Here is a 17,829-nt window from a genome sequence, read left to right as displayed (position 1 = left end):
TCTCTCTCTCTCTCTCTCTCTCTCTCTCTCTCTCTCTCTCTCTCTCTCTCTCTCTCTCTCTTCCTCTCATATATAGTTCCAGGCGCTTAATAAAGCCTCTTTCCCAACGCCACTCGACGTTAAAAGATGTACATTATGGCAATTAATTTGGCAATGCCGTTCTCCGATTAGCGGATGATCCTTGATGTTCGTTGTAAATAATTTCATGATATTTTCCAAAAAAATCACAGATCACGTCGCAGAACAGACTGTTCCTTGCCGCGACAGTCAGGCCGGAACTTCGGCTGGTCAGTCCAGAAAATCTGTTCAGTATCTTTTTAATAGTTCTTTAGTAATCCGAGATAAATCCGTGCGATCGATCACGCACATCGCGACACGCCGCCGACACAAACTGTTCGTCGGGAGGAAGAAGGGAGGGAAGTGGTGACCCCGATTTCCCATCGATTATTCGCGAATCCGGGAATAGAGGTAACAACCGCGTGGCGCAAACAACAGTCCGGACGGTTTAAATTTGTTGGCGGTTTTTACGAGGTGCGCGGCGGACGTCAGGTTTCGAAATAAACGCGCGCCGCCGTTCGACATTCGCAGTCATCGCGGTGAAATGTTGCTGCGGAATTATCTCCCCGACGCGAAATTAGATAATTGACTTTCACAATGAATTACGACGGCACGCTAATATCCGCCGGTAATTCGAGAGAAAGTGCCTCGCGCGTTCTGGAATGGACTCAACGTCCAAGTTATTTCCTCTCGAAAGAGGAGTCTCACCCCTCTATGGTGTGCGCCAATACTTTTTCTTCAGTATCCCCTCTCGGGATCTAGCCTAGATTCTCGAAAATGTGTGGGAACGTCCTCGACTCCTCATTGCCCGGAAAGAAGATCCAAACAAAAATAAAAAAATTCCTGTAATCTATTCTAAACGAAAATCTCGACCCACAATGCTCTTCTTCTAACGAAAAGTGTAATATAATGGGTATATTCTTTTGGCTTTAGAAGAGTCCTCTTAAAGCTATGAGAGAAAAAATATTTGTATTCGGTGGGTAATAACTTATACGAATTGTGTGAAATATTTTTCTGAGATAAGAAATATATATTTTCTTAAAACTTTAAGAAAACCTTCGCTCTTCTCGAAAGCTATTGTTTATTCCATTTAAATAAGAGAATTTATATTTCAGTAACTATGTTATATTAGTATGTGTGCGTGTGTCATGAAATAAATATTCACTATTTTTCAGATACTTTTTCCAAAAAGATGCCGCTAGGGATAAAATTATATTATTAGGCTGTGTAATAAGTAACTTCGGACTTTTCAGGTAAAATGAAACGATTATGTTTTTTTTATGTCGCTATAATTTTATGAAGCAACGTAAGTGCTATTTTGAGCCGTGGATCTTCTGCGCATCTTTCTTCACGCAAAAAAAATCTCAGTACAACTAGGAACCAACTGAAAATTAAATGATCAGAAGCGATATCTCTGTTATGAAAACTAATATTTCTATTGTCGCAACTGAAAATATTCGTCTGAACATTCAACGATATTAGAACTCGGTTGAGGGAACTGAGAACAATTGACTATACAGAAGCCTCATAAAGGAATTTTTCTGTCCTTATAGCCGAGTTTTCGTCTGATCCCTGAGCAATCGAAAATTCGGTTGCACCAACAGAATTGTTTTTTCCGTGTTCTCTCACAAAATTATAACACAAAAATATAATTTCGCTTTACCTGAAAAATCCAGAATTGTTTATCACACAACTCGATATCTTCTTGGGTGCAAACAATGAAGACCGTACATTGCAAAGTACTTCTCGCGTTTATGATTATGATTAGATCTCTCCTGCTCGTATCGTGCAACATACGAGACGATCCAAACAGCAGTCTTGTATGCTCTCCTTTGTCGATTGCGAGATCCTCGAGATGAGAGGTCACACGCGTCCCGCATAGTTGGAAACATAGCCGGTGTTCGGCACACACGTTTGCCTTCGTGTGCTACGCGTGGGACAGATGATAGGGCATGCCCTTGCCCGCGGAATACCAAATGAGGGGAATATCGATTTTGCCGGTCGGCCGGCCCGCTATCAGCGCGCAGCGTTACCATGATAACACCCCCCGCTGCAACAACCCCGCTGCTGCAGTCGAGTGCGCTCCTTCGCCATCATCCAGCCGTGCTCTTCTTGACACGTGCGCGCGCGACCGAGGCTGCGGGAAGGCAGCAGAAAGATGAGGGAGAGACTCTGCACGCGTCTTTCCCTCTCTCGACCACGAGAGACGCGACAAAAAAATAAATTCCGACTGGGCTCGAGACGCCGCGAAGAACAGACGCATTGTCGTCGTCCGTACACTACTTGTCACAAGCGCCGCACTCGTGCACGCACAATAGAACGAAGCTTATTCTTCGCTCTTTCTTTCTCGCTGCCTCGCCGCCGAGTCTTGCTTTAAGTGCGCCCTAATGAAAAGTGTAGCGAGACACAGGAGGAAAGTGAGTGGAAGTGATGTGCCGGGTAGAAGAAAAGGGCTTTCTCTCTCCCTCCCCCCTCCCTGTTTGTTTCTTTCTAGATCTTTGCATCAACACTGCGTCATATCACGACTTGGACGATGCACAGTATAAGGATATAAATTGAGGGATAAAACAAATAAGAAGTTTAGCTAAACTTACAATTATAATGTAAAAAAAAGAAAATTGTTAGATCAATAGTGATAATAGAGGACGATATGAGCCAAATTGCAGATGTTTTGTGCTGATATTTAATTATTAGTAATTAAATTATTAATAGTAGTAATTAAATTAGTAATTTAATTATTAATTTAGATATTAAGCTTGCATTCCAAAACGTTCTTTTTGAGGAAAATTTTACTCAGTAACTATAGTTCACGTTACATATACTATAGAATATCGAGTAAAATTTCCTCAAAAAGAACGTTTTGGAACGGAACCTAAGAATATAAAATTAATCAGCAGTTAATTTTAAAACCGCCAATTAATTTTATATTCTGAATATTCGTTAATTAAATATAAGCACAAAACATCTGCAATTTGCCTTGTACCGTTCTTTATTATCAGTATTAACTCAACTTTTCTCCTGAATGAGCTACATACATGGAGAATAATGTAATATTTCACGAAATTCTTCATCTATATGATATGTACTGTGATTAGACCGTTAATTTAAGCAGTATCTATCTTGTTTTATCCAAGAGAAATTACGGTGGCCGCATTTAGAGAATTCACTTCCACCGTGCAACCTACCTAGAAGAAAAAAGAGCGGACATTGGTCGCCTTGATTTCGACACACGTCCGCTTGCTTCGTGAGACTTTGCGCGTGCGTGGAATTACTCTGTCCCGAAGCGTACGTTTCTTCCGTTGCACAAGAGCTTTTTTTGTGCGGCCTCGTTCACCTTCGTCGGGACAAAACGTAACATCAGTTCTGGGACCTCTCATCGTCTTACGTCATTGTGCCCCGCGGGTATTTACCTTCTTGCGACCGGCCAGCCGACCGAGCGTGTCCGGCCGCGGATCCGTGTTGGCCGTGCACTTCAAATCACGCGGAGGAAGTCGACGAAAGAAAATCAAGCGTGACGAGCCGTTTAATACATATACGCGTACACGAAACCGTACTTTCTAAGGCCGCGCATCGGCCAATAAAAATCTCGCAAAACGTAATTCGCGCGAGCGACTTAATTGACCGTGGAACCCTCTCGAGAGATCGGATCTCGGCTCTTGCATTATAATTAGCGACGCGCGTGTCTCTCTCCCTCTATCTATCTCTCTCTTTCTCTCTACTCTACTCTCTTTTCCTACCTCGACCCGATCGTTTTGAATTAAAACGCTCGATGAATTTTCCTCGCCAGTTTCCACGCTTGAAGGCCGCGCACACGGCCGAACGGTAAATCGATAACGTTTCGCATTGACCTCCAGAGAGAGAGAGAGAGAGAGAGAGAGAGAAAGAGAGAAGAGAGAGAGACCAACATCTCTCATTTTCTGTCCCTATTCTATCTGTCGTTGGAACAATGGTTTAGCAGGCCTCGAATCGAAGTCTATTAACTCGCGCTGTAAGAGAAAGTACGCTCACACAGTGACAGTATCGCCTTTTGGTCGCGCGAGGCGAAGGGTTGGCGTCGCTTGAGCGCACGAGATTAAACGCTAATAACCAGTACGACGTGGTCATCGATAAACACGTCAGGTACACCCATTGACGCGCAAAGACACCGTCACCGGCTGCGGGATTGCGAGGGCGAAAAGTGACGTTCGTGCGGCCGTGTGCAAGATATACCTATCTGTCACTGCCAAGGCCACCTATGCAGCCGGAGACCGTCGTCTCTACAGTCATTGTTAAACTCATTTCCGTCGCTCGATTGCCCCCGTGGGGCATCGGAAACTTAACCGCGATTCTGCGCCTGACAAGGCTTGCTTGCTGTCTCTCTCTCTTTCTCTCAGTGTCTTTCTCTCTCTTTGTGATCATGTCGTGAGCACGTTGATTACTCCCGATTGTCGCAGGATATCCTCCTTGGCTCCGACGTTTCTCCAATTGCTCGTGGAAATTGTGTACAGTGCGTTCGGCGAAAATTAGATTGCGAGAAACCATCGCTCTCCTAGACCTGTATTAATAGTCGCCAAACTTGCCTCTTAGGTGAAATATTCATATTTGAGTCTGGAATTAGATGCGAGTTTTTCAGTTGAAACGCGATTACAAATATAATCGTCGCATGTGTCACACGATTCGAGTGAAAAACTCAAATCTAACTCTGAATTCAGATCTCCCCAGAAGGGGAGCTCCCGAAGTGTTTCATCGATTCTGCGCTTATAGACCAGCTTATAGAATTGTTCTCTACACTGAGAAAAATTATATTAAAATCAACAAATATTTCCTTGATGGATGCCATTAACATATTTACTTAAAACTACATTCTCTTTATTTAAACCAAACATTGTTTATTTAAATTAGGTAAGCAATATTTGATTTAAATAAAGAGAATATAGATTTAAATATATGTTAATGGCACCCCTCAAGGAAATATTTGTTGATTTTAATATAATTTTTCTCTCAGTGTAGAATCATAAAATTCTGCATGCCGTCATTTTTTAAAACGCAAAGATAATGGGCGCAAATGGGAATCCCTCAAGACGATTTTATACTGGTCTAAACTCAGAATCGATGAAACACTTCGGGACCTTCTCTTGACCTCGGAGTATGTCATGCGTGGGACAAGTTAGAAATAACGACTGTTGATACGAGTCGTAAAAGTGTCGTACTTTGACGAAGTATCGCGAGTCTCTCCTCTTCAGCGGGAATTTAATTAGCCGATCCGGCGTAGTGGCTTATACGTAGTGAATCTCGCGAACGGTACAAGCAGAAGCCGATTTATCACGCGTTCAGTGCGTAATAATCTCTACGTGAAAGAAAAAGCGCGCGGCGCCCGCGAAAGAATCCATTATTACTGTTTTCCGCGACCGTTACTCAGAGAGGCTCGGCGAGGAAAAGAAGCCGCGGACTGCCCAAAAAGGACAATCTCGCGCGGATATCACGATAAGCTTCCTCGGGATACACAACCGTGGAGAGCTTCTCTCGTCGCTGACGTGGCTCTCTCGCGCTATTACAGCGTGACCTCCATCGGTCTACTTTACGACGAAGCCGAGGTCCTCGCGAGGGAAGAAGGGGTAGATATTTCATTCTCTGTTCGCGACGTTCCGCGCTCACATGACACTCTATTAGGAACGAGAGACACAGTCGTTAGGAGACGAGTCGTAAAGATTGAATAACGATACGTCAAACACGATCGCTTCTTATTGCGAACACGGCACGTTGCGCGCGAACGCGACGTTTATTTGTTGACTCTTACAATTCGGCTGGTTTTTGCGCGATTTTTGCTGCCTTTGAAGTAGAGTTTTTTCATACACATTTAAGGATAGACTAGCAACAAACATGACACTCCCGTCATTATAGTGGCTTTCCGGGTCGCATGGTAACTGTTTGTTCGAATTGATCTTTGTTCTTATTTAATTATACAGAAATCTTCTTTTTGTGTGGGAAATTATGAAAGAATATAAATTTTTTTATTAATTTCTGCTGAAATTATATAAAAATATGCAGTGTGTCTAACGGAGTAAATCTGGATCATCAAATCCTTGTACATGATAAGAACTCCTTATATATGATAAGAAAAAAGTCAAAATATAAAGCAAAATGTCTATTATTATTTTATGTCGTATTATATAAATGGATAATAATAATGATAATAATAATAATAATAAAAAGAAAAATGGTAGTTATATTTAAAAAAATTGCTGTTGCGCCACTACAATGGCTTCCCGGATTAGAGTTAAAAATGGAACCCACAGAACTACTTGTACACCTGGCTTCGTGAACGCGATACAGGAAAATCGACAAGGAGAACCGCGCGAGGAGTGCCTTGTCGCTTCGAGAGGACATACTGGGGAATATTAATATCCTTGCACAGTGCTCACACACGGACCTAGATTCCCCGGCGACGTAGATGGGAAAAATGAGGAAATTCCAGCGTCCTGCGGCCGACTCCTCGGCGAAGGAGAAGGACGCGCGCGCTCTGGACAAGAGGACACGCGGTGAAACGAAGAGGAGGCGGCGAGGCGTGAGAGACGCAGGCAGCAGCGTGCGACGATGTCGTGAACCAGATTATGAAAATCAGAACGGTCGACGCGTAGGTTAAAGGCTCGTTGCGCCGCCGGGGCGGGTAATGATGTCACTTTTATTAGCCTCATCAGGGTCGAGAAGCATCCTCCCGAGCGCGCAACCAGGGGCTCCGCCACTATTACCTAATATCCAACGTGATCGCGTATCTCATTATTACGTCGGACGGCAATTTGCATCCATCGACGCGTCGGCGTTGGGACAGAAAGCGCTGCACTCTCCTGTGTGAGCTGACGACGAGACGCGTGCACCTGCTCGTTAGAGTTTTCTTCCGTGAGATATTTCTGGCCATCCGCGCGAGGCAAGCGCGTCACAAAAAAGCGCGCACACGCGAACACGAGTGATGTTTTCAATGCAAAAAAGCGAGGAATTCAGAGGCATAGAAGTGAGAGAGATAGAGGAAGGGGAGAAAGACACGATTCTGTGGGGAGAGAGATTTTATCGCTCAAAGTTGCGCAATATCGCGACCGCAGGTTTGCGGTCGGTAACGCAATTATTATATTATGATTGTGGGAAATTTAATATTTCTGTCAATGGAAGCCGGCGATTATTATCGACACTGGTCTATAACGTTTGAATTTAATTAAGCAGTCGGTGTCTGATGCAATACATAATGCAACGCCACCGCATAGTGTGGCTGAAGATTCGCGAAGCTATTTAGCGGAAATAAAGCGGGTAATCGGGTCACATCGGTTAGATCGCGGTGGTAAATCGCATTTCGCATGCTCGCGAAGGTTGCATTACGCGAACTCTCGCGCGAGAACTCTGACACAAGTCAGCTCTAGTAGGTCTCGAAAATCGGGTTACACCCTGCAGTAGCTACCTACGATTAATTACGCTGAAAGCACTTGCGCAAATGCACCGTGTAATGCATCCGTCATCCTAAACGAGTCCATGAGCGTTCTCGCGGTCTTATACTTGGCGAGCTCAGGCGGGAAAAATAGCGCGGGAAGCGAGGTGCAGCTGATTTGAGTCGACAACGCGGTGCACTCTCGCGCAGCAAAAAACGATTATTTCTTTATAAGGTTTTTAAACATTATGTAAGTCTGATCGATATTCTCTTGCTGCAGTGTCAAAGTTGCATATAAAAAAATGTCTATCGACATTTAGCACAGATTTTTGGAGCTTCTTCATGCTGTATTAATTATTACTTAACATAACTTTCTAGCAATATTAACGCGAAATAATTAAATTAATATATATACTAAATGCTTTATATACTATATACTTTATATAATAAAAAGATTTGTACATTAATGTACGTTTCTACTTATATCGATTAAACATTGACTTGAGCCTTTGTCTGAATAGAGTTGGACTCAAATTGAGGTTTAATCGATGCTGGTAGAAACAGATATAAGTGATAATCGAGTCGTCGTGAAAGGGTGAAATTACGCGGCGAATTCCGTGAAAAAACATTATCCGCTCTGTAATTATCAGCGAGGCCAAACTTCCAGTTGCATGCTTTTTTTCGGTTTCCGTAGAGCGCGCGAAGGCGAAGACCAACTAACCCAATCCACCCATTAACCGACCAACTAGCCGCCTCCTGCTTCCTCCGCGCCGATTTCAGGACCTCGACTTATTGCGCGCCTTCTCCGAGGTGTGACTCGATTCATTTCATCTCGGAAACGCAATGCTCATTATTGCACTAAAATAGCATCGGCATTCTCGACATATCGTGCGCGGTATAAATTGGGTTTAATGCAATAATATTAGGAATTTCGTAATCGCCAATTGTTATCGCGGAAACTCATCGTGTGTATATTAATCCTATAACTGTATCACGACCTCTCCAGTCACGCAACGGGAAGCGACCCTCTTCCGCGCAATATAGAGTGAGTCGAAAAAAAAAGGAAAACAGGACGTGCTCCAATTATTGTTCCCGAAGGACAACTACACTGAGAAAAAAATATCTAAAAAATGAGAAACATTTATTCGTAACATACTTGTATTAATATACATATTTTTACATGGAGAACAAAATTTTTTTCAAATGAGAAAATATATATTTTCTTAAAACCGTTGCTTTTCATAAAAGCAATTGTTTATTCCATTTAAACAAAGAAATTTAGATTTAAGTAAACATGTTATTAGTACCCACCGAATGTTTTTTTTATTTCCCGGATATTTCTTTTTTCAGTGAATTATCCAGACTTGATAGTTATCGCCAAACTTTCTTATTAATGTATAAAAGAACACAAACATCATATAGTTATACTATACAATTTTTCTGAAACTCTATTCTCATTGAACATCAACTGCTCGATCGCTTTGCGTTCTGTTTCTTGTCTTCTCTCTTTTTCTGGCTTAAAGCCTAATCTACAATGTACTGTTTCTTGTTTTTGGTCTTTTTCTGACTTAAAGCTTAAGGTTCGAGTCAGAAAGAGATAAAGAGAAAGAAGCAAGAGGCAAACAATATATTGTAGATCAAACTTAAAGTTTAAGGTTTGAGTCAGAAAGAGATAAAGAGAAAGAAGCAAGGAGCAAAGAACATGGCATTGTAGATTAGACACGGCCCTCGAGATCTCAGTCTCGTCCCTTTACAATCTCAGAAAGGGCGGAAGGAAGTCTGCGGAAAATCGCGCCGCCGCAGATTTCTCGAAGGATACTCGTCCCTCTTTTTCAACGGGGCACTTAGTAGGGAGTATCACCCCCCTCGGGCAACATCGTGAATCATCGCGGGTCATTGGCGGACGATCGAGGCGGCGCGACTTCAGAAGATTAGCCGTTTTTCTCGATCGGTTGTTACGCCGCGCATCCGTTTACTTGGGCGTGCGTTATCCTCGTGTTGCACACACGCGTGTGGCAGGCACTGTCCGTGAAGGAAGGCGCCGAGAGCGAGAAAGAGAGCGACGAGGAAGTGCGCGTGTGCTAGGGGAATTTCCAAGTTCACCAGGCACACCTCCATCGATCTGCTGCCGGCGCGCGGTTACGGCCGCTATCGTACTTGCACTTACGTGCCGCCGTGGCATTCACTTTTATTCGAGGGTACCGCCAGGAACCAACCAACCAACCAACCACCTACTACCACCACCGAGCTATTGACCCCTGAACTTGACCCCCATAGAGGAACCTATGCGAGCCTAAATCCCGCGACTAAGTCCGCACGAGACACGGCCGAGGCGACTGCTTCGAGTTCGCGTTAGGGGCTTTTCAAGTGTATAACGTGCGCGTTGAAAATGTCGACCTGCAACGAAACGCGTGACTCAATCCGTTTCACCTCGACGAGGCTTCCATGCTCCCGAGACTCGCGAACGGTATCGTCGAGTGACGAACGGAATAATGCAGGATGTGTAGTTTGCATTGAGTGTCGGATTCACATCGAATTTATGAGTTTTCACGCTTGTCTCGATTGCGCTTGGTCAATCAATTTTTTTTGCGTCATGTCCTTGTGTTGTTGTTGTTGTTGTTATTGTTACGGGCGTTGCGCAATAAACAAGCAAGGCGCGCGTCCAGGTGTTGCTCGAGGCTCGATATTGTGAGACGAACCTCCGATCTCTTTTTACGATAAATACGTTTCTCTTATCGAGAGGGACGAACAATACGATTCTGTCTCGCTTTTTTTCCCAAGGATAGAGCAGCCGGCATCAATTCTATTGATCTCGTCCGAGTAGCGACAGGCGAAAGAATAGACGCAAGATATTCAGGTTATCGGAAAATATACAGAAATAATCGGACCGCCTCCCCCCTCTCTCGGATTATTCTCGTTCTCTTGGTAAGAGGATATTCTCGTCTCACCTGAGCGCACCGGTCCGAAGTGCGTCACCGCACCGATGCATGGCCGTTTGAATTTATAAAATATCGATTTTCGGAATCCCGCCATCGTAGCAGCACGAAAACAGAGCAATCGTATTGGTGGACTCAAAGAAACGTTTGCTTTGAGACCTCTCTCTAGCTAGAGATAGCTCATCGCGAAGCGAAGGAAACGACGCTACATGTTCGTGAGGGACGATTCCAGAAAGGCGGAAGTGCACGAGCTGACGCGGAAAGGACGAGCCACTTCTACAGAGAGAAAGAGAGACGGGGGAGAAGGAGGAGGAGCGGAAGGGGTCAGGGTGAATCCTTTCGACAGGGAACTCCCGTATCGGAATGTATCGAGTTCTTTAAATGGCGCTGACTGCAGCGAAATGCATTTGAATCCAGCCTAATCGCGTAGTACAGAGACGACGCCGTGGTATTTGTCCTCGCCTCGGGATGACGCCCCGATCGTGACGAATTCGCTGTGCAAACTTCCGACAGGAAGTTTCCGGCGCAATTCCGCTCATACTCACCTCGATCGTCCGTCTTCGGCTTGCTCGTCGACGCTCTGCTTTAATCCAAATAACGCGCGCGCGAAGGTGATCGCTGAGGAATATGAGGAGGCACTCAAAGGGGAGAGGGCGATCTCCGTTTATCTATCGCGCAACCTATGATCTCGCGACGACGACGTCGTCGATCATCGTACGGCGACGAGGTGGTCTTCCGTTACTCCCGGTCGGCGAGTCCCGACGCGTGTCAACGGCCGTAACAGGAACACGGAAACACTTGCTGCGGGCGCGACTGACTACGAGCAAGTGTTACGCCGAACGCGTTTGTCGAGTAACTGACGCCAGCGCGGACCATCTCCCACTTGCGCGCCTCTCGTCGCTCTCTCCCTTCCGCGCACCTCTCTGCGCAGCGCTCGCCGCGCTCTCCCATTGGCCGCGCCCCCGTTCGACGCTGCGCGCTCTGTTCGCTTAAAAAACGAAATTCGTCCGCCGTGTATTATTCAAAGCTCCGGACAAAAAGAAACGAATAAGTTATCTCGCTTCCGAAACGCGAACTTCGAGGTTAGGTTTCGCCGAAGGACGATCAGAGAGCAACGTGTAATTCACGCGTACGTTTCAACAAAGAGTTTGTTTTCCATTGTTGAACTGTACTAGTTCTCTCTCATTTTTCTTCCACCGAGTCTCGTTTGTATATCTGTCTTTTTTTAAGTTCCGAAAGTGTAATAGAGGAAATCAATAGATCCAAAGTCGCGAGACTGGCGTATTTAATAGCGCCGATTCTCGAATTTATTACCCGTGTGCGATACGGATCTTCTCTTCTCCGCATTCCGACGTGTTCAGTTTCGGCGGGGAACGCAATTCGTGAGGGGGACGGCGCTTAGGCTTCGAAACATGAACAGTGCTGTTTCATTTCGACGCAATCGCCCCCTGGAGAATTCCCTAAAGGGGAAATCACCCCATGCAGTTAGCGCGCGCGCATGAAGTTGTCGCAACGCGTATTTATCCGGCCTTTCTTTTGGACCTTGCGACGATGCCAACCCTCCGGCGTGCTCCCTTTCGACCCCGAGAGGAAGAGAAATCCGGCGACCTGGGACATGCCTCGGGAAGCGAAAGCGACGCGGCAGTTCGTGGTGAGTGCAACGCACACTCAGGAAAGCGCAGTGGCACTCAGCCGGCGCGAAGCGGCGCTAACTTCAAAGCGAGAGCGCGTTTGCGCGCCTTGCGAGTTCGCAAGGGCGCCCCGTTATCGACCTCTCACCATTGGATGACGCATCCTCCAATGACCGGCCGGGCCGGCGATTACGTCACGCTCGGATATTATTGACGCCGGACGCGTGCAACGGCGTCGCACTGCCGCGTTTCTCCGGGGGCAGCCATCCCTCCGTGTCTCGCGACCCCCCTTGTCCTGCAGTCATAACGATCGCATCGACGCTGCCCCGAAGGATCGCGGCGGGCTTAACCCTTCCGTAAGACTTAACCCGGTGCCCCGGTGCGGCCTCGCATTTCCGAGCTATTTGATTATGTCACTTCCTGCTGCTCCGCGTTTTCCGTCTCACCATGTATCGACTAGGGGATGAAATGTTCTCGTGGATTGCAGCCTGTGGATTGAAATTAAAAAAAGTTCTTTGAGAGAGAGAGAGAGAGAGAGAGAGAGAGAGAGAGAGAGAGAGAATACGTAGAAGGTGAATGGCGGATATATTATCCTTCAGAATTGTGGTCTGATCTACGGATAATATGCGGTTCTTGAGTATGCGCGTTGTCTTCAGAGATGGGAGAAAAGAATGCTATTCCGCGCGAGGAAAGATATTTCCTGAAACACGTTTTTTCTTTCAGTTCCAGATTTGATCGTACGAAATGGGTACGCGCAAAATGTATCAAAGTTACGTGTAAATTATGATACTCTACGTCTGCGTGTAGACAACGTAAACTATAAAACGTGTATAAAACGTTATCTATGTAAACAATTTACAATTTATGAATGTCGCTCAAAGAGAACATGTGGCTTGCTTAAAAATTAATTTAAAACAATTTTTATTTTTGCTTAAACTGTATAATTCTGATGTAAATTAATTAACATTGTTTCCTAAACAAATTATATAGCAGAATATATCATTGGGATATCCTAAATATATTGTGATATCTGTAGTATATCTTCATCATGTATTTTGAATATTTCTGCTGTGTGGATAGAGTCGACAGAAATGAAAATTCCATGCAATTTGTTTTACTTCTCTTAAACATTACTTTTTTTATATACTGAGAAAAAAATCTAAGAAAAATATTTATTTGGTGGATACTTATGACATATATTTTTAAAATTTAAATTCTTTTATTTAAATAGAATAAATAATTGCTTTCATGCTAAGATTTTTTAAGAAAGTGTATATTTTTTATTTGAAAAATATTTTATATTAATATAAGTAGATATGTTGCTATATATATAGTATCCACAATAAATATTTACTTCTTATTTATATATTATTATATTTTTTTCTTTCAGTGTATATTTTACAATATCCTACATAATTTACAGTGTCTATGATCGTATACATTATGTAGAAAATATGTAAGCAGTTTGCATAGACGTAATCTTGAAATCTGCGGCACCAACTTGAAATGTATGACATGATTCTCTTGAAGATTACGAGAACGCCCGAATGGTGTCGGACGCGAGGATTTTGGAGCAAGTGCAATGCGTTTCTCTCGTTCTCCTGCTCTTTCCCATTTAATTTCAAGAACGCGATTTTTATTTTATCCAGATGAATAGACGAGTCACGCGCGAACAATCGACGCCCATTTCGCTGCTGCACGCATAGGGTGGGTCGAGCTGACGGTACGAATATATCCCTCCTTGTACGAAATTGAAGTCGTTTCAGGAACGAGATTAACGTCGTCGCAGAGAGGAGTCACCGAGTCGCGCAATCGATATCTCGTATGAAGATCGGGCCGCGTCAACGCGAAGTACGAGGCGTCGATTTAATCTCCTCTCTCAGCTCAATTGATGCCATCGCTTCTCTCGACACGAGCATTAGCTACAAGTGCATTCATAAGTTAGTGTTTACTATTTCATCCGGTTGAATGATACATGCTGCCGAGTTTGTCGACCTCTCGTTTCTTCAACCCTCTCCAGTAACTTTCTAGTTTCCGGGATTTTCGCACAGCTCCCGACATCTGTGCCGCGCGATCCAAACAAATTAAACATCCCGATTTCGAATTTGCAATTAAACTCTGATGATAAAACAACTGATGATAAAATTTGGCTCTTTCTCCGAATCTAAAAATAAACTGGAGATAATTCTTAATAATAATTACTAATTACATTAATCTACGGCTCAACAAGATATAATACAAATTACAATAAAAAATAAGGACATAAAGAGCCAAAGTTGCCGATATTAAGAGCTATATACAAAAATTCTCTCTCTTTCCTCTGCGTTGTCTTACCTTTATATGCTAATGTTGTGATTCTTGCTTACACTTATTGTCCATCAAGTAAAGTTGGTTTGGAATTGAATTTGTTGACTGTTGGAGTGCAGGAGCTTTCCTCACTTCATATCCGTGGTAAAGAAATAATTATCATATTAATTGTAATTTTTTATTAATTTTTTATTAATTTTTTTCAATATCGTGTTTGTTCGATTTTTTTTATATGTAGCTTACGAACATCAGGAGGGAACAATCTGTGACAGTTTTGAAAGTATGATACCACTATCAAGGGATTTATGATGTAATATTGTATTGACCGACTTAAACGAAGAGGACCACATCAAATGGTCGAAACGTATTTCACGGATTAAAATAAATTTTTGTATGTTGCTCTTAACATCGGCAACTTTGGCTCTTTATATCTTTATTTTTTATTGTAATTTATATTAAATCGGAGATAGCAGTTTTATCGTGATTATAGCAGTAAAATAGTTTTTTTCCAACTTTGTCGGTGACGTTTGCATTCTCCACATTGTTGAAAGCATATTTTGTTAGAAACATTCAGTAAGTTGTTTTTTGGAGAACACAGTTTTGCTAAATACATTTTTATTATTAGCATTTTGCTATTAACATTGTTATTACTACTTTTTCGGTGTAAACCGTTCTTTAGAGTGAAGAAGAATAACTTGAAGAATAAGTAAAACTTCCATATCATAAAATTGTTTTTAACATCTTTTTTTACTTAGATTTTAAAGCAGAAATGAACAGTGAGAGAGGTGACTATACGAGAGATCACTTTTTGTTACACATAAAAATTGAAGAATTGTGTATAATAGAAATGTTTGTAAATTTAAACAGAAACTCTTTGGGTAAACAAAATTTATACATTGACAAGACCATTTTCAAAATTAGTAGAGCAAAGATGAAGTAGGGGAATTTTATTCATAATAGCATCTGGGATATAGAGCATGATATCTTGGAAATCTCAAGTATTTTCTGAGAAGTGCACTGTCGTCTATTCGTCTGTTCCTGTTTAATATACGAACTTGAAGAGAATCAATGGTATAGGATCGCGATGACACCGACTTTTTCGTAATACGCCCTGATTTGGTCAAATAATATCGTATAATTGTCGGTGGACAGTGCGCTAGTAAAGGCACAGATTGAAAATGATGAATGGGTCAATCTTCGGGACATTATAGCTTGCTATCCCCATCTCTCTCTTCTGAATTAACACAGCATGTCGGACTTCCGTTGTAGCAAATTGGTGAATGCTCTGTGGCGACTTACAAAAAGATTAAATGAGAAGAGAGAAAAAGAGTGTGGCGTCACCGACTCGGAATTCGAGTCCTGCGTCCTCAAGTGGCACGCATTACTCTTGCTCTTTATTCGCAAAGCCGCAATCTCCTTTTCCTTTTGCTTTTCAGCATCTGTATGATTCATGGTATGTATTGATACCGGTCTCGCATGTAGTGTTTGTTCTCTGGAAAAAATCATCACTCTTGTAGTAATCGAGATAAAGATGTGCTTTCTTCACTGAGAACTGGGTTGAGAAATATGGTACCTGTAGAAATAATGCATAACTATGATCCGTGTTAACAGTCGTTACTTGAAACTTCCCAGATAAACATATCATGGCGTATTGCCTGATTGCCCTGTAATGACTGAATTAAGAATTGTATCACAAGTATGCAAGGGTGCATTCTTATGCAACAAGAATTCTGTTAGTATATAAAAGAAGGCATCCGACACCATGAAAATTGTATCATTATTACGACAATATTCTGTTGTCATGAAAATTGCCAACAAGAGAACGTAATTAATCTGAAATATTATTGTAGTAATTAGAATTAAATACTTTTATTCGAGAATATAACATAACGAAATAGTACTTCTTAAAACAATATATTTCAAACATGTTGTGCTTTTACAATAGCATCACTAAGTATAATTAAATGTTTGCATATAATCTATGTTCAGCATCTGTCTGGTTGGGCTGTCTCAAGGGGAATATTCAGATCTGAATTTTAAGTTGGATATGAGTTTTCCAATTTAATTATAATTGCAAATGTCATAAATATTGTAGGATTCAAATAAGAAACTCTAATGTAACTTGAAGTTCAAGCCTGAGAATCTAACGACAAATTTCAAGTAAGAACTATTAATACGAGCTTATGTTTTGCATATAATTAAATTAACACAGTAATGTATGTGCTACTATGCTTTACTAGTAATAATAGCACCCAATCTATCATCCACATATATTTCTTTCTGAGAACACTGACCATAAACTTTCACAAACACTTTTAAGATTTTCAAATTATCTATCTTTTAGATATTGCTACATTTAATTACAATTTGGTGATACATAAAAAAAAGTATTAATATATCCACTTAAAACTAATATATTCAAATTATCAATCATTGTTTCATGTATAACCAACAATATATAATTTTGTTAGAAAAGTTTTCAATCTTGAATTTTAATAATGTTATTTTATTTGAATTTTATAAGTTTAATAAAAAATACAATATGATTATTTTGATAATAATATCTTCTTCTGACATTTAAAAATCTATTCTCTAATTCCGGTTCCTAACCTATTGTTATGTAATAATCTATTATTTTGTACTTTCTGTTAAAAAATTATTTTTGAATAATAAAAATAAATTTTTCTTTGTTGTAGCATATAAAATGTATTGATGCAAGTGACTTATCTTCGTTTAGCACAATGTAATTTCATTGTAAGATTTATACGTCAAATGTAAAGATATTCTCAAAATAATATTCTTTTTTCTGTGTATGTGATTATAAAATGCAAAACATACTATGTGCGAACATAGATATGTTTTCCTCGTTAAAATTAAACAATTGTTTAATCACAGGTCTCGAGGCGTTGGAAAAAGCTCTCTATTGCTGGGAAGATGCGCTCACTGCGTTCAGCTCAACTTTCAACAACGACACCCTGGCGCTACAAACGAAGGCAGATGCGGCGTTCACCAAAGATGTCCAGACACTACTTGACGTGGGCTATCAAATGCAGGATCAGGCGGAGATGTTATTCATTGATCAGGTGTGGCCTTTATCCATGCGATTCCTGAAATTTCCTGAACCGTGTCCGACGGTGACTCAGAGAGACACATTCGGTCACCTCGGTCCGTAGAGCGAGTCCCGGTCCCGTCCTTCGCGGGCGACGATGTGGTCACCCGATATGCCATTCCATTCCACTGCATTCATCAATTGCCGTTCTGCCGGTTGGTAAAAAAATGCGGGAATTAATCCAATTTAAATGACAACCGCTCCGGGGGTAATTAGCGCAACGAGTCACTTGACCCGACGCCAGGCCGGGAATTGTTGCGGACATTACAGCATAGGAAGTTCACGACTTTCTTCGAGTAATCTGTGTGTCAGATCGAATATGTGTGATTATATATATATATATATATATATATATATATATATATATATATATATATATATATATATATATATATA

The 17,829-nt window shown here is 42.0% G+C and overlaps 2 protein-coding genes across 3 annotated transcripts in view; one reads left to right on the top strand and one right to left on the bottom strand.

Annotated features, from left to right (window-relative positions):
* Nucleotides 1–11,253, bottom strand: part of LOC116850153 (protein unzipped) — a 28,012-nt gene extending 16,759 nt beyond the window's left edge. For both annotated transcript variants that reach the window (XM_032828103.1, XM_032828104.1), the window contains exon 1: nucleotides 10,932–11,253. The gene's annotated coding sequence lies outside the window, so the exon portion shown is untranslated. The remainder of the gene's footprint in view (nucleotides 1–10,931) is intronic.
* Nucleotides 1–17,829, top strand: part of LOC116850152 (mitoguardin) — a 39,439-nt gene that overhangs the window by 18,021 nt on the left and 3,589 nt on the right. The window contains exon 4 of the mRNA XM_032828102.1: nucleotides 17,220–17,407. Within this exon, the coding sequence (XP_032683993.1) occupies nucleotides 17,220–17,407 (188 nt within the window). The remainder of the gene's footprint in view (nucleotides 1–17,219; nucleotides 17,408–17,829) is intronic.

This window comes from Odontomachus brunneus, unplaced genomic scaffold (assembly GCF_010583005.1).
Source record: "Odontomachus brunneus isolate Ranch 3 - 2012 unplaced genomic scaffold, Obru_v1 Obru_scaffold_134, whole genome shotgun sequence".
NCBI lineage: Eukaryota > Metazoa > Arthropoda > Insecta > Hymenoptera > Formicidae > Odontomachus > Odontomachus brunneus.
This window is presented reverse-complemented; position numbering and strand designations above follow the sequence as displayed.